Source organism: Crocodylus siamensis, chromosome 7 (genome assembly GCF_052110815.1).
Source record: "Crocodylus siamensis isolate JL-2025a chromosome 7, ASM5211081v1, whole genome shotgun sequence".
Lineage (NCBI taxonomy): Eukaryota > Metazoa > Chordata > Crocodylia > Crocodylidae > Crocodylus > Crocodylus siamensis.
The window spans coordinates 37,389,996-37,410,626 of record NC_143401.1 but is presented as its reverse complement, the minus strand read 5'-3'; the positions used below and the strand labels follow the sequence as shown (position 1 = coordinate 37,410,626).

Below are 20,631 nucleotides of genomic sequence, written 5' to 3'. Positions count from 1 at the left end.
TGCAGAGGCAGCAATTGTCTGTCCAGGGGCTAAGAATAGTCTGTCCAGGATACGGAGTCAAAAGTATAGCTGGGGGAGCTAGGGTGAGCAGCTAAGCTTTCCAAACACAAGGCTGTAACCCAAATGTATGCAGATGGTTATTAGATCAGGTTAACCTGTTCCTGATCTAACTTAGTTCACATCCTCCACGTTCTTTAAAGGAAAGGCATTATATAAAGTATCTTACTACAAAGGGCTTGATGTTAATGATATGTAAATTTACTGAAGTTGGTAAAGTTAAATTGCATAAAGCTAACATAAAAGTTATATAAGAAGCTAAGACTACATTACAGCTACAGATAAGAAAGAGAAGGAAAAATATTTCAGATTGAAATTAATAATAAAAAGAATAGATAAGGCTCCTTGGTTTTAGGGACTAATGAGGAATTTGAGCAAGATGTACATCTCCCCCATTTGAAGTTTAAAACAGACCTTTTTCCAATACCTTAAAAATAGTACTCATTTGAACATTTCTGAGAATTCTCCTAGGACAATTTTTATGTGATAGTAAAGATCTGTATTTGTATTTTTGTGTGCATGCACATGTGTAGAAGCATTCAGGAATCATTCTGGAAGAAGAAAAGGGAAAGCAAGTAGTGAGGAACCGGGGACAGATTATAAGTGATTTCATTAAAACTGCTGTACTTCAAGAAGCCAGTGAGGTAAAAGGAGGTGAGAAAGAAAAAAGCAGTCAGAGACAGTTTGATGCTCAGTGAAGTGGATGCTGTGAAAATAACAGGCTAATAGCACAGCAATTCTGAAATAACACTGTAGTTTATCAACAGCAACTTAACATGTAGGTTATACAGTAATGTTGGCATAATTGAGACTAAAAATTATTCTACAACACTACCTTTTATTTCAAACACAGAGAGTAGCTGGCCCATATCCATCTATCTATCTTAAGAAAATAAAGATTCTGAAGTGGAAGTAAGAAGAGGCTTGATGACTACCTGGCTGGACTCATCTGAGTCCAGTCTTTTTCTCCCGCCCCGGGGGGGTGGGGGCGTTTGGGCTTGAAGATCTACAAGGTCCCTTCCGACCCTACTTCTATGATTCTAAGTTTCCACCACAACTTTTTTATCCAGTTATCAACATATTTTAGTATCCATTTCCCAAAATGGATACATTTGAGGTGCACAGGCTAACAGCTATTACAAAACTAAAAGTGCAATCTGGGAGTTTTGGTAAATTCTTTACTTAAAGCCATATATTTAGTTTATTATTTTCAGTTATGCCTATTATTCTCTTGTACCTGTGGAAAAATTGACACAGGCCACTAAAAATTAAAAGCCTAAATAAAAGACCTGGATTGAGTTTTCAAAAGAGGGCCTGGAACTAGACTAGATTTTTTACAAAAGTGTGTGTATTCAACAGCTCCCACAAAAATCAATAGGTGTTGCTGTTTGATCAGAAGTCTAACACTCAGGCACCGATTTAGGGGTCTAAGTAGGGATTTATAAATCTATCTTATTATCCATTTTTTAAGCCCTGACTTTTCCATTAAGCATCTATAATAGCAAATGGCTGGAGACATGTTTTTAGATGTTTTTGTCTAATTTTCATACAATTTATGCTGCACCCAAGAGGACTACTGCTATACATATGAACTTCTCAGTGGCCGTAACTGTTAGTTGTAACAACAGGAAGAGTAATTAAGTGCAGAAGGAAACAGACAATTAAAAGAGTTAACTATATTTTGTTGTTGCACATTTTACAGTCTAAACCTTAGTGCTGGTCTAAATCCAAAGTAACTGATATATATATTACTATATATTAGCAATATACATACACACACACACACACACACACTTTGAAAGTTCTCAAAAGTAAAAAAGGCTTGTGTCATATTAAGGGCAATAAGATGAGGTCCAAGTAATAAAAAGTTCCTTTATTCTTTAAAATTATTTTTCCTCTAACATTGGCTATTATCACTTTAAAGCTTCCAGAATTTTGCAAGTACTAAAATAGAACCAAAACCAAAAAGGCTTTACTGCTTTCTATTGTTATAGGCAACTATGTGCTAGGGCTTCAAAATTTACAGAACAAAGTTGTGTAACGGTTATTTCATAATGGCTACCCTAAAGGTCAGATAATCAAGTCACAGATCACTGCACTATTTACTTAAAAGCTATTATTGTAAAACTGGGAGAAAAAGTGAGAAACAACAGGAACAACTTTCAGAAAGATAGTACAAGAGGCAGGTGCTCTGAAATAGAGAAATAAGCTTTCTTCGGGATGCAGAAAAGACAAGAAGAATCCATGTATTTAAGTGGTAGATGAATATTTAAGCCATGAAGGAAACAGAAATAATGTTTTGAATGAGGCTGTCATTGGAAATTTATCTTGCAGCTACAATTAATATTACATTTATTCAATTATTTGCTCATGGCCTAAAGAAAATCATCTAAAATTAGTCAATCAGGTACTAAATTTAAAAAAAAATCCAATGTAAAGATAAAAATAGTCTGAACTAGTACCCATTCCTAAAATAATAATAGAAGTATTGAGCATAACCATAAGTGAAGGCAGAAGACAACAATAGATTATACAACAGAGGAGATTTAAAAATAACAAACATGAATTTTCCAGTATGAAGAAATAGTTAGACCCAGTTCCTCACCTGATGGTTAGGTATTAAGGTAAGAGATCCCACAAGCCATGGAGGAGCCTTACCACTTTTCTCATTGAAAAGACTTTGTCCTATTGCTTCTTCCTTGATTAAGCCCCTTGATTAAATCTAATAAGTCCCTTGAGTTTTTAGAGCCTTCTTTTCTGGGGCTGTGGTAGGATTATCTATGTTACCTTTTCTTAGTTCAAAAGGGAACTTTCCTACAGGTTCTTTTGACTTGCACAGACTTGTCTGCATCAATAAATTGACTTAAATAGTCTTTATTGAATAAACAATTCTAGAATTGTTCTTTAGGCTCATGAGAATAGGGAACTATTCAATTTGGGTTCGGATCCGGCCAGTTCAGATGCCAGCAATTCAATTCGGAGCTCCGAATCAGTTTCCCGCTTCGATTCGGCCAGATCGGCCATAGGATATCATGGGGAATCAATTAAATATCTATAACTTTGTCGTCTTTTGGCTGATTCTGATGAAACTTGCAGAGACGGTAGCCTCTACTGAGAGCATGATGCATGCCATGTTTCAAAGTGATAGGTACACAGGAGTCTGGGAAACTGCACCCCAAATTTCTGAAAGCAAAACTTATGTCACATGTGTATGTTACGCCAGAGTGGGGTGAAAACTGCAGAGATGGTGGTTCTTACTGAGGCCATGAATTCTGCCAACTTTCAAGGAGATAGGTGCAGGAGTTTGGGGGAAACTGCACCTCTAGCTGCTGACAGGCAAAACTCATGACATGGGTGCTTATTCAACTGTGCCGATCTTGGGGCACGGAGGTTGGGGGGGGGGGAACTTCTGCAGTATATGAAGTGAGTATTAAAAAATATGCATTATATTATTGTAAAGTACTTGGAAATGTCAAGAGAGCAAACATCTAGTGAAGTGACCTGAAATTTTAGCTTTAGGTTGGGCTGAAGACATGGTCTCTCTCTAGCACCTTTAAAATTTCTGACAGGATGCAAACGGGGGTGGGTGGAGGAGAGGGAGAGGGAGAATCCTTGAAGTTAAAGTAGTAGTTACTCAAACTGTTGAGTGAAGCTTAGGTTCAATATTTTTTAAATGCAAACTAGTCTGTTTACCCAAGTTAAAATTTCCAAATGGATAAAAATTAACTGGATTCTGTGATTTACAAACATAAAATCAGATCATATGGAACAACAGATACTTGATATCATCAACACCATCTCTCCAACAATGCAGAATGACTTACTATTTTCCTTTTTTGTACTTCCCTCTGTCCTTCCTCCCAGACCACACCTTAAAAGGCACAAATGGAATACCCAAATAATAACTATGGAGTAAATCCTGAATGGGAGAGTAAGGTAAGCAGAACTACCCTCTTGCTTCATATGAATTGTTAAATTATTTTAAACATAATTGAAAGTATGAGAACCAAATTCTGTTCTAGCTATTTGCTATGTAAGTGGACTTAGGTGCATAAGTGTGATTCTAGTTCACTCTCTTCAAAGTCATAAATCCACTAATGTGTTCTGGGAACTGCATGCTAATGAAACACAGAAATACAATAAAATATTTAAATGGCATTTATATGTATGCAACTGCCAAATAATGAGCACCTTACTAGATACTTGATCCATCTTACTAAAGGACAAAGTTATTGGGGTGTTTCAGGACTTACAGGAAGAGGCTTCTTGGGCTGTCTTGTTCATCCTTCTTTGCTAATGCAGGATTGATCCCTGTTATCTACTGATTTGTCTACTCTATTTTTAAATGATTCAAATAATGGGGCCTCCACTACTTCCTTTGGTATGCTGTTCTATAATGTAATAGATCCAGCCATTAGAAAATTGCTCAAGATAAGGCACAATCAATGGCATACATTTTTGTTTTAAACTGCGTTAGATATTTACCATCAAACACTTTTTATAGTTTCAAATCAGACTTATAAAGGATTTTGCTTTTATTTTTGGACATGACTATTAGGAATACCAAATCAATGTATTTTACCATAAAGAAGCCAATAGAACATGTAATAATACCAAGTACCTCCCATATGTAAATCTCAAAGCACTTTGCAAAGTTGGGCACCATATGCCATTTTATATGATGTGAAAACTGAAGGCTGAAGAAGGGAAATGACTCACTAAAAGTTACCCAATGAGCCAGCAGCAGAGCTAAGAATAGAACCCAGGTCTCCTGAGTAAGTCAAGTGCTCTATCAACTATGCCAAGCAGCCTTCCATTGACCTATAGCAATGGTTTATTTGAGCCACTACAGACCACACACAAATGCATAATTTTAAGCATTTTAAAATTAAATTGATTATTCAATAATTAGTACTGTGATGGCTATTAATATAGTCTCACAACAGCATCTTGCTTCCAGAGACAATCCTTTGCTGGTATAAATAAGGAAAGATCCATCAGTTAGTGGATCTACATGTAGTTGTGCCAAAGGAGAGAGCAACAAGTGGAGGCATTTCCAGTTTTGATGAGATTGATCATAGTGTGAACTAAGATATAAGGGAATGGATATGTCCTTTCAATAATGTTAGGGAAACAAACAAAGCTTTGTGTTTTTGTTACAGAAAACTGAATCTAAAGAGAGACTGTGAAATAAAAGCAAGCACTGTTTCTGTCATCATGTAACTTCCCCTTCTACACATACTCACTGCCCATTCCTATTGCTTACCTTATATCTTTCCAACTGCATTATGTCACCTTATCTTCAACCTTGATCATTTCCTTTTACTTATCACATTTCTTTCCTATGATTATCAGTCTTCTTACTTTTTATAGCTTTGAGTTCAACTCAGAGTTCTTAGCAGTCCAAATTACCATAACAGCCTAGATCCTTGTTAAAACACTCAAGTCAGGGGACTTGAAGGTCAGAAGGACACTTCTTTACAGGGTCCTGCAAGTCTTTATAAAAACAGCTCCCACTGAAGCGATCAGCAGTTGCAGCTGCTCTATAGGTCTAGGGAGAGACATTACACATAAACCAGCTGAAGATCAGAAACTGGTTTAAACCTGTAACAGAACAGATGTTCAATGCACATAAACCAGTTTCAAAATGGCTGAAACCAGTTTGAGATAAACTGGATTGAATGTAGTATCAGACTTAACTGATTTGGCTCAAACTGTTTTATGCAATGTCTGTCCCAGACCCCTTCCTAGTTTTACTTAAACCAGGAATCCCCCAGCACCCCAAATGCTTTGCAGCCCTGGGCAGGCTATCTGCTCCATGCCAGCAGGGCTGACCCTGCCCCTCTGCTCTCTGGCTGGAGCTCTGGCAGAGGTGGCAGGTACAGCAGCATCTGTCTGGTTTCCTCCTGCTCCCTGACCCCCCCGTCCCACATGGATGGTAGCCAACATGTGGTGTGCTACCTAATGCTGAGAGGTGTCTGCATAAGGGAGACAGGATGGTGTCCACTTAGAGTTTTTTGGAGTTAATCAATAGTTAGCTGGTAACATCCCTCCATTCCTTCATTGGAAAAAGTTGTTTAAGAAAAGTTTGAAGTAATGAGAAGTTTTTGTTTTCTGATGGGCTGATAAGTGCTATCAACTCCCTGTGTAACTCCCTGCTGTGCAACGAAATGCTCTGTTATCAATTCCCTGCTGGTGCCAGGAAACCTCCTTAATCAGAGTGTCCTGCTGGGGCTTGGCCACACCTTCCCTCAGCTCAGTATATTGGAAGGGAAGGAAGGGCTGCTCCAGCACCCCCTGGCTTCTAGCCTGAGCCACTGCAGGCACATGCCCGCACTTCTTCAGTCCAGAGGGGATGCCAGTATGGTTTCAAACCAGTTTAGCCTAGCCAGGTTAGACTAACCTGAAAGATTGAATCAATTCAGGCTCAGGCTCAGGCTTTTTGAATGTCTGTCCCTAGCCTAGGAGATGCCTTGCACCTCACAATATTAGGCCCTCAGAGTCTCACATACTCTACTCTCTCAAAGCCAAGATTGTGCAAGTGGTATACAAGATTGTTCACTTCAGTCCAACTTATCCTAATCCTCCAAAGACTATCTCCCAGCTCCTTCCTTTTCTCTTTCCAGTGTCCTCTTAAGAACAGCTTTTTCCAAAAATCCTAATTCTCCTTAAACAAGTTCCTGTCATTTACCTTTCCTGGACTGCTATATTGCATATATTATCTCTTCTAAAGTGTGTACTCTTTGGGACAGGAAATACATTTCTATAATAGATAAGTGCTGGTTGTCTGTGTTTTTATTTCATTTTTTTTAAGTACAATTTTATAGTATTTTTTTTTTTAAACAGAAACATCAGAGTATATTGCATCTAAAGTATTTTAAAATTGCTTTTGAAGTAGTATTTATTGAAGAATAATGGCCAAGATGCTATTCTGTCATGTACACGCAATCACAAACAGAATTACAGCTGTGGGGGAGGGGAACATATTATAAAAAGCAAATGTTAGAATGTTAAGAGATTGTTAGAAAATCTCTAGTTAAATTGGTCTAATGCAATATTTTTAATTAATTAGATATAATCTTATAGTATCGTCTTTGTGAGATTGTCATTAAAAAAGGAAAACAAATAAGCCCCCTAATAAATCCACAGCCAACAAAAACTTCACAGCATGCAATTTAAATATTCCACTGAAGTGATGTATTCTTTTTGTAATCTAGCACATTTCAGCCTAAAACTCTCCTCCATAATAATCTCTTTATTACAAAACTTTTTCCTAACTCCACACTTCATCTTTCAATTTGATTGGTCAAGACATAGCAGCCAATAATGTTGCTGAAAAATCAGGATAAATGTATTTTTAATTGTCCTCAGAACTGAATATAATGCTATTTGAGTTCCCAGATTACATACTGTATGCCAGCCACTTATAGTAAGAGGAGCCTTTATTCAACAGCTCCTAGGATAGAGTTTTCAGAGGTTTATAAGCAAAATGAATGGCATGGTACCACCTCTAACTGGCTCAGTAAGGCATAGGCAAGACAGACTGCTTAGATGCTAACATGTATAGATGCACTTTACAAAAGCTAAGATGTGGCTGGAGACAAATGCCTACTTCTGCTACAGAGAGGGGCAAGACCTCATCCAACATATGTAAATACTAAGTTTATCACACTTTATTGTGGATAAAGAAAGGATTTTGGGGGAGGCAATATTTCATTGGACCAACTGTATAGTAGAAGTAAAGTTTGAATGCAAAGCGTTTTTTCTTGTGTATCCAATTCAGATGACACAAACCATATGCTCAGGATTGATGAATGACTGATTATCTTTCACGACAGAGTGTAACTGGCATACAATATACTGAGGTGTGGATGATGAAATGGTAATCCCCTCAGTTGACCAGAATTTTTTTTAAAGAAACAATTACAATACTAGGATATATTTTAATATGTACTGCTTTTAACTGCCAGTCTTCTATGTTGGGCCTAACACATGCCAAAACCCTAAATCCCTTAAGAATTCTGCATAGCATGCAAGGTACTTCTAAAATTGTCTATTACAGAACACGCCATACAGTTAAGAGTTGGCGAAAGAGGCAGTGATTCTACCTTCTGTTTATCTAGACTAGAACTAAGTGATGCTTGCCTGTAGGCAAGTAATCCAGAGAAAAGATGTCAACGAGCAAAGTCTAACCCCTAATGCTGCCAAGTGGACCAAGTGAGGGACATCTGTCTCTAAGTCCCAGCTAAATTGAATTGCCAGAAATATTTCTGACAACTCTTGGCATGGAATTATAGTAAGAACGCATCACTGCTCATCTAATCACTTCCAATCCCCAGAGGGCATCATTCACCTTTAAGGCTGACAGCAAGTACCACCATCTTTCGCAACACAGAAACAACAGCCCTAAGTGTTCAGATCATCGTCTCATTAACACAAGTCATCTTCTGTATCTTGTATTGTTTGCAGTGTTATCACAAATGATTCTCAGTGTGAATAATTAGGGAGCCCTAACCCCAAAGTCTCTATTCCTGTAAGTCAGAACACTACTCTGAGCCAAAAGTATACTGTACCCAAAAAGCTGATTGCTGTAGCAAGTTCTCTCTATAATGACCACAAGAACCAGACCCTAGGCAAGTTTTCCATGCAAGCACAGAGTCCTCGTTTAAAAACAGAAGTATGTGAATTCTGCATTGCTGTTTTCTTCTCCAAAATAATTACTAATAAAAACTGCTTGGCATATGTTCAGGTGCCCTATTCAAATTATGTAATTTGCCAAATAAAAGGGCACCACTAGTTTTCCAACCTCCTGTCTTTGGACTGATTGGTTACATCATAAATAAAGAAAAATATGTTACAAATAAACAACAAGCCTTTCAAAATGCACTAAACTTTTTCTTAGTATAGCATTTTATGGTAAGGAAACAGTCTCAGTGCAAGTATAGGGAAATAGGTACTTAGCAAAATAATTATAAAACCACCTCCAGACTAAGCCAGAAACACTAAAATTTCATTAGGATAATCCACCTAGCAGAGACAACCATAGAGTGGTGTGGGGCCCAGGGCAAATCAGCCTGTGCGAGGCCCCTTTAACACTGTGAGGGGTGGGGTCATGGCCACTCTGCCCAGCTCTGCGCTGCCCTTCAAAGTATGGGGCCTGGAACAGTCACCCCAATTTGCCTCTCCCCTCCTCTGCAAGGGACGGCCCTACCACCCAGTTAAGTTTCCTGCTCCACTGAGCCTTGTCATTGCAATCTTTATCATTAATACTATGAAATGAAAGAAAAATGACCATACAGTTTTGATACAGCTCAACTCCACAAGGTTTATATAAAAATCCTATTTTCCTATTGCAGTCATTCATAGATTTAAAGAAGGAAATAATTCTCAACCCCAGAAAGTTCTACCCCTAAAAATAAAATAAAAAAAAAAAAAAAATCAGTAACAAAAACCACAATGCTGAAGAAACCTATTAGAAGTCTGTCTTCAGTAGCTATTACTCACACATTTTATAAGTTAAACAACTGGAATAACTTACTCCTACTTTAGTTGTGGCTCCATGTACTTTCTATGTTAACACACAGGGCATTTCATGTAACACCTCCCACTTTGTTAGTATTTTGAGTTTCATCTAGTTACTTAGAAGCAGAGATACTTAAGCTTACAATAGTCAGCCATTTTCAGTACATCATAGGAAACACCATTTTCAGCTATTTTCATTACATTCCTGTTTGTATTTGGAAACTGCAGTTCCCAGGTACCTTAGATGTTTTCTAAATCATTCCCCAACCACAAAAAAAGAATTAATCTTTCTTATTCCAGTGAGGCAGACCACCAAAACAATCCATAAGAATAGCCCTATCTTATGTCAACTGCTTACTTTACAAGTTCTGACATCAATGAGAATGATCAGATTTGTAAAAGAAGTGCTTTGCTATTAACACTAATTTAATATAGTTTGCTGTTACACAGTGCTATAGCCCCTCTGTCTGGTAACTACCAGTAATCAAGCCTTATTGTGTAATAGCTCAAATCCTGAGATCTAGAATAATGATGTTGTGAAACAACAAACATGGACTTAATTAAATTATATTGTTGTAACAGACATTTAAAAATACCACCAGTCATCTTTAAAGTTTAAGAGACTTTTCATATATGCAGCACTTTTGAAAAGTCAATGCTAACACATTTCTGACAGAAAATAACAGGCAAACAATTTATAGAGTATTACGCAACTATCTTGTATTTTACTGATGTAACAAAACAAAACCAAGCAATGTACAAAAACTCCACAAGAGATGCTTAGCTATAGATAGGCAAGAGACAACTGCAGCATACAATATACTACAGAGTAAAATTTCTGTGTATTGGAGAAAAGGATGGTGATATTTTCATTACACCACTCAACACAAGAAAACATCACCAGTGGGAACTGAATTTCTTTAAATAATTCTACCAAGCATCTTAAACCTATCCAATTAAAATAAAAATGCACATTTCAAGAAAAGTCTACCTTAAAGCTAACATTGTTATATATGCAAGTAGGATTTTGTGTTTATACACTCATACGTGAAGATATGTGAGCTCACCCAAAAGCACTTATGCAAATTAAGACTCTGATCCTGCAAATATGTAAGCATTCAGGTACATTTGAGGCAAATGTCTCTATTCATATACCAAGTTGCAGGCATGGGACTTATATCAATCTCACTAGAAATGCTAAATTGAAAGATTTAATATTATTTCCAGATCAGCCACAAATGTCTACAGAACACTGACTGTATAATACCATTTGAGATCCATAGTTTGCAGTCATTAGATGCTTCTATAAGATGTCTGTTCAAGGGACAACTAAATGTTAATTCATTTTCTGCAACTACACACCTACTTTTTTCACCCACATATAAGCCAAGTTCAAGCACTACTTATTTGTCCTGCATCAATCATAAAAGTGTAAAATGCAAACAGAAGCGGGGTGGGGGGCTTACATAAATAGGCAGCATAAGAACAGAAAGGCGCAGAAGAATGAAAAAAAAGTATCTTTAAAACCCGAAGTGGAGAGGTGTGTAACTTATTGCATCAATTCTATCATGGTTTGAGTGGGACCATCTAGATTTCAGTCCAACTAAAGCCACATCCCATCTACCCATTCATATACTTATCTAGTAATATCTTTTAGTTGTGCCCATCTGGGAAAATCCTAGCTAATATTTCTTTGGAAAAATTAAAGTTTAATGAATACAAAACTACAAACCACCTCTTGAAATATAGGGGTAGGAGTGGGACTGGGGGGGAGGGGGTTGCATTTTATAGGTCTGCAGTAGTAGGCCTAAATTTTGATTTGTAATGACACCTAATACGATGTAAATAGTGTCTGCATTTGAATATACTTTGTACACCTCTATTTGGCCAAAAAAAAATCTTAAATACCCCTTGAATAAGTAGCATCCATAGTGCAATATAACATAAGAAACAAATTTAGTTTAAAAACCTAAAGTTTTTTTTTTCTATGTCTGCTTATATAAATACACCTGTGTTGTTAAACGCACCTTTACTACACATACTGTGGAAATCAGCAGTATATTAGCAATTGACAGTCAATGCTTAGACTTTACCTATGCCCCTATAATGTTTTTTTTGGTGCAGAAAAGCTGAGAATGTCTTTACATGAATAAATCTGCTCTTCCCTGCTGAACCCAGCTTTGCCTGAAAAAGGAGAATGCAATTAAACACCTGTTAATCCCCTTAAGGACAGTGAAAGAGAAAATGAATAAGGATTTATCTCTACTTTCCCTTTGCTTTTCTTTGAATTTTCCTATCTTTTCCTCTTGAGCATGTTTCACCAGAGAAACCTAGAAACCTAATGAAGAGAGAGGAAAGTTCCTGCAATTCTCCCTCTTCTCTCCAAAAAACTTGTCCTCCCATTTGTGTTCACTGCCTCCAACTGGTTAACAATTCCACTTGAATTGTTATGCTTCCTTTGCAGAATATGAACATACTCACCCCTTTCAACACCTTGAATATTCCTCCTGTGAAAGAGCTTGTTTCCTCCCCTCATGTTCTTTGCTTAACAACATGGAGAAGCTTGACATCTAAATTTATCATTACCTTCCAGGTGTGTATGTTTGCATCTGGGAGATAGGTAATACAGATTAGGGATTTGTCTGCCTGAGAGTGAGGCCTCAGTAAAGGGCATTCTGGGAAATGTAGTCCTAAACTTTGAGAAAGGGCCCCCTCGGCTTTGTAAGGGAAGGTAGATGGAAAAACCACCTCCCTCTACTGTATTTAGTAGGTCAAAAGATAAGTTGGTAGCATGGTACAAATTAGCATGGTGGTACATGGACAGTCTTTAGTTCTCCAACTTTCATTTTCTGACTGTATAGCATCTTCATATTTTGTAATGAAAAAAATATACTTCTCAGTTTATGAAGATCTCAATAGTAAATGGTGAACAAAGTTCCTCCACCTGTCTTGTAGATGGACAAAACAGGAATGAAAATGACAAACCAAAAAAGTGGGCACTCAGCCTAAATTGCATGCTCTATCTTGGCCACAAATACAACCAGCTGCAAGGCCTACCAAGAATAGATGGTAAGTACACAAACACAGCTGTTTTTGAGGAGCTTTGTTGCAAAGCTATGCAATGCAATAATTTCATACAAGGATATAAGGTATTAATAAAAAAATCTATAAAAATATGCAATTACTAGTCCACACATGGTAAGTTCACTGACTTAAATGCCTATAAGCATGTTCCATTAAAGCTTCCATTGTTTTTATTGATAAGTTCCTCCCCCGCCCCAATTTCAGTGATGTTTTATACTGTATTTCCAAATAAGCCATTAGTCAAAGTTATTCAACAGCACATTGTGTAGAAGCAACACGAAGCACCTCTTGGAAGCTAAAATACTAAATAGAAGGGTAAATCCAAACCCATAAGTACCTATTTTTGTTGGATATTTCAGTGGATCATGTAATGTCTAATCACATGTCCTGCAACTACTACAAGAAATAGAGTAGGAAGAGACAGGTGTTTGCCTTAATTCTGAATTTTAATATTGTGTGTGCTTAGGAGAGGTCACCACCATTGTGTTAGGGTAATATTTTGTGATGAATCGTTACTTTAATAAGGGCATTGTTTTTCAACACATAGGAAATATATTGCTTGTGGAGTTACTAATAGAAATAACTATGCTTAGAAACAAGAAGTGGAAATCTTCACTTGTACCAGAGATCTCAGGGTAGGGCAAAATAATGAATAGTTCTGCATGGCAAGGAAAAGTCATCAAGGTTAAAAGGCTGCACAGAATTGTTTGAAACATTCCCCACTTTTTTTTTCCGTATAATTTAAAATTAACACACTTATAGGCATTTCTTTAAACATCTCAATGTAATGTTATGAACAGTGGTAATTAGAAACTGTCTATAAACACCTGAAACACCTGAAAATGACAGGTCTAATACTATCCAAATTGATTGAAACAGAAAAAACAAAACAAAACAAAAAAAGCATACAAAGAATGCAAATCAAATTAGATTGATTTCAAAATTACTTCCATTACTTATTATTAGTGTGCCTAGTCCTTAAGAATATGGTTTGTTTGTTTTTTTTACTGGGTCACTGGTTGAGAAAAATGTCTAAATAATAGATCTCAGGGTTTAGCACCATGCCCAACACCATAGCAAGAGAAATTCCATATCGTTTTTGTTGAAGAGCCTCCAATTCCATTTCCTGAATGCCATCCTCATTTTGAAAAATAGTACATCAGTAAAACATACAGATTTTACCAAAATGTTACTGATGGTGAAAGTTCACCTTCTAGGCTTATTACCTGAACTGATGTTGTGCTTGACAAGCAGATAAATGACATATATTGCATAATTGATTAAAGCAGAAAAAGAGTCTCATAATCCCATACTAGGGCCAAAGGAAATCAAGATATGCTCAAGTTGCAGTCTGTACTCATAAAAAGAAACTCTCAGTTGGATTTCACAAAAGGTATTGATTAAGAGTTGTGTAACATCTCTCTGCTTTGTTATTAGGCATTATTTGAGCCAGAGCTGAGGTCGTCTATGTTGACCTGTGCTCATTTGAAAACTTTGTGCCTTCTCTTCTAATTTCAAAGCTGAATTCATATATGACTTTTATAAGTACAAGTACAATATTTCACTTATAACATTACTGAGAAACACAAAATACCATTAAAAAATGCAGATTGGAAAAATCAGGATGCAACACTTCAGAAATGAAACCAAGCACTTGATAAAAATAAGCCTTGTAGATGTTTCAGTAGGTAGGTTCCTTTAACCTACAAGTTACACAATTATCTTGGATCAAAGACTGATTTTTACTGAACAAAGATATCCATTCTGAAATGGAATGGGTGTTATGCATGTGTGTGTAAAAGACAGAATTGATGAAAAACTAGCTTAGTCAAAACCTGAAAGATCCTCATGGAGAACTTTCAAAACAACCAATAGATAGCTTGTCTATGAGCAAAACAACCAAGAGTTATTTTCAACATACTCACCCTCAAATTTAGAGATTTCACATTTCCTCAGATGAACACACACAGAAAGAAAAGACTATACCCAACACACAGATCAGGTAGGCATAAATCCAGCTTTCTGAAGAAATAAATCTAGATTTGCCTTCTGTTTTCCAAGTGACATTTCCAGCCCAATATTCCCACAGATAGAAATGATTTAATAAACTGCAACATAAAGCAACCTGAATACAGGTCCACTTATGCTTGTGCTGTTGCATCTGTAAGTGTGTGTGTGCATCTAAACTGTGGAGTGCTAAATAGTCTGTGGCCCCTGCCTACATGTATGCCTTTCTGAGGTAGAGCATCACAAAGGGTCTGCACTGTCTTGAAAGCCAGGGCACCAGCCTTGTCATATCCTATTTGTATTCACATGATATAGTGGGGATCCATGACTTTCATTTCAATAGCAGCTGGAGCAATAGGCAGAGAAGGAGCAGGCAGCTCAGCCTGGAAACTGAAGCTGAGATCTTTTTAAAGAGGCTCCTTTTCTCTCCAGACCTGTTAGTCACCAGCACCAAAGCGGGTGGCAGAAGCAGCTATCTGGTTGTAGAGTCACACTATGTCAGAAAGTCATGAAAGAAAAATGACATTTTATTTTCCCTCACCCCAGCCCCAAGCTGATACTGCAGCCTCAGAGAAAAGATTACAGGCAGCAGGAAAGTACAGCTGTGGGCCATTAAAAAAAAAAAATCCACATGCCCTATACATTCAAATCCCTTTTTTAATGTAATCTATTTAATCTTCTGTTGGTGATCATCTGTGCTCAGTGTGTTCAAACAGGGTCATTTTTTTTAGCTGGATTTGCACTTCTTGCATTCACACTCTAAGGGAGTTGTATTTAGGGACTGGAAACACCCAGCTCTAAGTGGTTGGAGCCATCTACCTATAACAAACCCTGCTTATAACTGCATGCTGTTCTTGACACCATTTACAACAGTCTTGAGCCAGGGTGAAAGATCCTGTTTAGTATTAATCAAGCTCTACCTTCTCTGCAGAAAGCATTGCATGGAGAGGCTACATTTGCAGTGAACTACTCTTTAAAGACCCCCCCCCCCAAATAAAAACAGAACAACCCCTAGGACAAAGAAACAAAAACTAAACTACCAGGTAGCATTTAAATATGGGCAGGATCCCATCCCTGAGCTGCAGCATTTCAGCTCCACAGAAGTCGATGCAGTTTGAAGTGCTGCTAAAAGAATTGATCATTGGGGCACAGGATACAAAGGAGAGGGGGGAGTGGCTATTTTATATGCAGCCCCATATGCAGGGGAGGAGAGGGGCATCCTTTCCACGGGTTTCCCTCCCACTTCATTCCTCTGATTGTCTTTCACCAAGTGAAGCAGGCTTTAAAGGCAGGTCTCTCTCGCCTACCTTTGGCAAACAAGGCGATCTCGCTTCCCTTCCATTTCCCCCCGCCCCCCGCTGCCTCCCAATTTCCTAATTTTCAGGCTGTGCAGATGAACGTTTCACCCCGGGGCTTCGCAGCAAATATGTCAGCAAGAAAAATAAAGTTTCAAGCACTAACTACCCCGATCCTCCGCAGATCAGCATGCAAAGGGGAGCCCTGGGCTGTCACAACCGATTCACATGGTAACAATCAATTGAACTGACGTTCCCAGCAGAAGTCACTAAGAGTGACTGGAGGACACCCAGGTCCTGGCTGCCCGTGCTGCACCCGGGAAAGCACACCAGGCTCTAATCAGGTACAATTCACCGTGCACAAGTTGTGCTGTTTGTCCTAAATAACCTTCACGGGAGGCTAGATGTACCCGATCCACATTCATTAAAAGCAGAAGACTCAGGCGTGTGGTTTGGTGGATGGAAAGAGCCAGCCCCCAAGCAGGGCAATGCAGCAGCCCCCTGTTTCTAAAAGCCAGTCACCCATGGCAAGAAGATGCGGGGTTGTGGCTGGCAGAGCACGGAGAGGGGGGTCTGGATCCTACTCCACTGTTTGTGCATATTCATAGCATGCTCTCGTTTTCCTTGCACATGGGATTGACAGGCATTATTCTCACCAGCCAAGGAGCCAAGGGAAGTAGAGATTTTTTTTTTAAATCACATTTTGTCTTAAAAGAATGGGAAGGGGCGGGGGGAAAGAAAAAGACAGACAGACCATGGTACCACTGCCCACGGAGGCAAAGGAAAAACGCCCATTGTCCTCCAGCCTATGGATGTGACAAGCTTCAACCCTCGATCTTCCACCTAACTTCATCTCAGCAGCCCCCGAATCGATAGCAGCCCCTTCCTCAAATGCAGGGTCCTCGCTCATTCCTACTGGCGGCTGATTTATTAACAACCCTTATTTACCTTCTTGGACCGACATGGGTGGGGAGGGGGGGGAGGGACTGCTGCTTCCCCTTAAAATACAGCGAGCTACCTCCATCTCAAATGGCTGCTACTGTCTCAACATCCATTACACCAACAGGGAACCTGCCTTCGGGGGAGGGGGAGAAGAAGAAGAAGAAGAAGAAAAAAAAAAGAGGCAGAAACTTGATCCCAGAGCTCCCCGGCATTTCTGCAGTGGCAGCAATCGCATTGCAAGCCCCTTCCATCAGCAGCCCAGGCTCCTGGCACCATGCAGGAGAAGACACCAGGGGTGGGGTGGGGTGGGTGGCGGCCCGGAGGTGCCCAGGGGCAGGGGAGCCGTGCCTTTACTTACGGGATTTGGGGGTAGTGCTAGTTTCCGGCGCGGTGGTGGTGGACTCCTGGAAGGGAGATAAGGTCCAGGACGGAGCAGAATCGTGGACATAGATCTTATAGGAGGAGGTAGCGTATGCCGCAGTGGGCCAGATGGGCACCGGCGGGGTGCTGGGGGTCCCGGGCAGCGGGCGGGAGGTCAGGATGGTGGTGCTGAAGGGAACAGTGGTGGAGAGGACGGTCGGGGGGGCCGCTGTGTGCCGCACAGTGGTGGATCTTGGGCTGGCCCGCATGGGCACCCGGGTGCCCGGGAAGCGGGTGGGCGCCCTGGTCATGGTGGTTAAGCGGGTGCTGATCCGGTTGGGTGTCCTTGAGGAGGCGGCGGCGGCCGTGGTGGTCCCCATGCTCTTGGGTGGGGTGGTCGGCTTGGAGAGGAAGAAAGGGTCCTGCCCGATCCCTTTGGAATCCATCAGCTCGTTGGGGACGTAATCCTTGACCGAGCCCACCACGATCCACTTGAGCAGCATGAGGCTGAGCCCCAGGCCGATGAAGCCGATGAAGAGCGGCACCACGCACAGCCACGTCTGCTGCCGGTTCCACACGATGCAGTCGCTACATCGCAGCTCCCGCGGGGGGGCCGGCGCCCCATCCCCGTCGGGGCCCCCGGCTGCCGCCGCCGCCCCCTCCTCGGCCGCCGCCGCCGCCGCAGCCCCCGGCGGGGAGGCGCAGGCCAGCCCGTCGCTCATCCTCGCCGCCGCCGGGGACCGCGGACCATCAGGGAGCCGCGGCCGCGGGGACGGGCGGCTCAGACAGACGGGGGCATTTCTCCAGCCCCGCGGGTGAGGGAGAAAAAAAGCCCTCCGCTGAATCAGCTAAATCCGCGGGCGCTCTCCAGCTTCCCGCCGCGGCGCTGGGAGCATCCTGCCGCCCCCCTCCTCCCCCCGAGTCACAGCTGCGCGGATTCCTCTATCGCCGTCGTCCGCATCCAGGCGCCGCCGGCCACATTCCTGTTCTCCGGGCTCGGCTCGGCTCCGTCCCGCCCCCAGGGGCCCCGTCCTCCCGGCCGCAGCACCGCACCAGCGCCCGGCGGCTGCTCGCGGAGCCGCCCGCTGCACCTGTTCTTCAGCCGCCCCGCAGCCAACCCCGGGCCGGCGCTCGGGGAGAGGGACCAATCCGGAGGCAGACGGAGCTGGCGCGGCGGCGGCTCCGGGCGCAGGCTGCCAGGAGCACTCCGGCGCAGGCAGGAGGGGAACAAAAGGGGAGCGCGGGGCTGAGGGGAAGGAAGCGGAGCCCGCGCCCGCGCGCCCAGAGCGGCTCCTGCCCAGCCTCGATTGTGTATTCCTGTGGCAGAGCGCTCGCAAGGCAGGCGCCTCCCACCGCAGCCCAGTGGTGGGCTCTTCATGCGCACGAGATAAATAAAAGGAGCCAGGCAAAGGCTGCGGGAGGGGGCGGAACACCCCCCTCACACCCTGGAACCATCCTGGGTGGAAGGGGGGAGGCATGGTGCTGCTGCGTGTCAGAAGTGACATGTGTTATGCGAGAGAAGAGGTGGAGACACCTTCGCAGAGGATTCCTAGTGCAAAGAAAAGACCCGCAGCGGCTCTTTTTCTGACGGTTCCTGAAAACCCAATAAGAAGGGGCTTGTTGGGGGTGCTGTTTTTTCAGGAAGGTTGCCCTAAGGCAACACGGAATTGCTAGAGAAGAACAACGAATGGATCCTCTTTTCAGTAGGCAGGGAGGCTATTCCGGCGAGCAAGATGCTGCCTGACAAGTTTCCGTGTTGAAAGTGCTGCAGCTCTTGGATCTGCTCCTTGAGAGGGGGAGTCGCAGCTGAGCCAGAAGGAAAATGTGTCATTTGCATTATTGGGAAAACAGTCAAATAGCCAGTGGAAGCAGAGGAAGAGTGAATGACAAGGGTGTCATTTTACTTCCTGACAATTTATTTCAGTTCTAGGCAAATGATCATCATTAAGAAAAGATCTGCACGGATATTGCTTTCAATCCCTCTTTCACTTTATTTTTCCCATTTACAGCTTTTCCTCAGATTGACAAATCAGTGAAATGTCTCTAGCCATTTATTAGAGAACATACATGTGATGATATTTATGTGGATTAAGTGGGCATAGAAGCAGCAAATTAAATCTATAAATGCCCACAAGAAGTAAATAAATATAATACATGAGCAGAAACCTTGTCACCATTTTGTTTAAATGCTACTAAATGATACTTTGTAGTAGTATTTCAAATAATAAAAATAAATGAAGACTAGATTTAATAGGTCCAATTTATTGCATTCTCATAGGGCAACTGAGGCTGGACACCTCATGGGCTGGTAACAGTTGAGAAAGTTAGGAAATGATGCATCAGGTAGATGCACTTTTCACTTTCTTTCGTAATGATAAAGCACTTTGGAACAGAATTAGCAGTGGCCTTGGAAAAATCCATATATTCTTTTTCCTACACAACTGGCAAGTAGGCAATAATTCTTAGGAGGAAGCATTTTTGAAGAATATAGAGAGAAATGATGGTCCATAAATAAGAGTCTGGGCACTGCCCAGTGCTCAACTTCCTGATATAGCCTTAATAAATGAAATCCTGGAAAGCACAGGAGGTTTTGTCATTAACGTTGTGTGGCTAGCATTTAAAGCCACTGGTTTTACAGCGTACTTCTTCCAACTGACAAGCACATCATCCTAGGAAGATCTACTTTTTCTATCTTTTGTTCTTCTGCTATCAAGTTTTCTTTCGGTACCTGTAAATTTGCATTCCTATTTGATGTCTTACTGGAACATCTTACTGGACTGTTGATGTGCCTACTGGAATGCATCCTTCTTTTTTAGGGGTGTACTTGGTAGCCATGTTGGTCTGAGACAAAAAGACATACAAAAAACTAGAACTCTTGGTTCTAAAGTGATACCTTGTATTAGACCAAGTGGAAAATGGCAAAAAAATAAATGTCCTTTTCTGCAAGCTTTCGGGATCAAAGTCCCTTTGTCAGGATCTGGAAAAGTGGGTAGATGGTACAAGATGATAAAAAGTCCCCATAGGTAGGAAATAATCTTCATTTTTGCATAGAGGGAGCTGAAGATGCAAGTCTGTCCCTCTGGATCCATGTGAGTGTCTTTGTGAGCTGCATTGAGTAGCTCTTTGATGTGTTGATCAGGTAGAAATTCCTTTCCTGGAGGTGTCAGATGGCAGACAGGGAGGCAAAAAGACACTTCCTTGTTGTTCTGAAATGAAGTTTAAAATCCAAAATCAGCTAAAATGCAGCATCTTCCATGTTTTAGGGGTGTACTTGGTAGCCATGTTGATCTTCAGTAGTATTCATCTTAATACTTTCTCTTTTTCTTCTATTAATTTAATCAAACCTTCACAACAGATAATGAGT

At 41.0% G+C, this 20,631-nt stretch overlaps 1 protein-coding gene across 1 annotated transcript in view; it reads right to left on the bottom strand.

Moving 5' to 3' along the window:
- The window catches only part of NRG3 (neuregulin 3), a 1,079,313-nt gene extending 1,059,942 nt beyond the window's left edge, over positions 1 to 19,371 (bottom strand). The window contains exon 1 of the mRNA XM_090058267.1: positions 17,266 to 19,371. Coding sequence (XP_089914393.1) covers positions 17,266 to 17,989 — 724 coding nt within the window. The 5' untranslated portion in view covers positions 17,990 to 19,371. The remainder of the gene's footprint in view (positions 1 to 17,265) is intronic.
- Between the last annotated feature and the right edge of the window lie 1,260 nt (positions 19,372 to 20,631).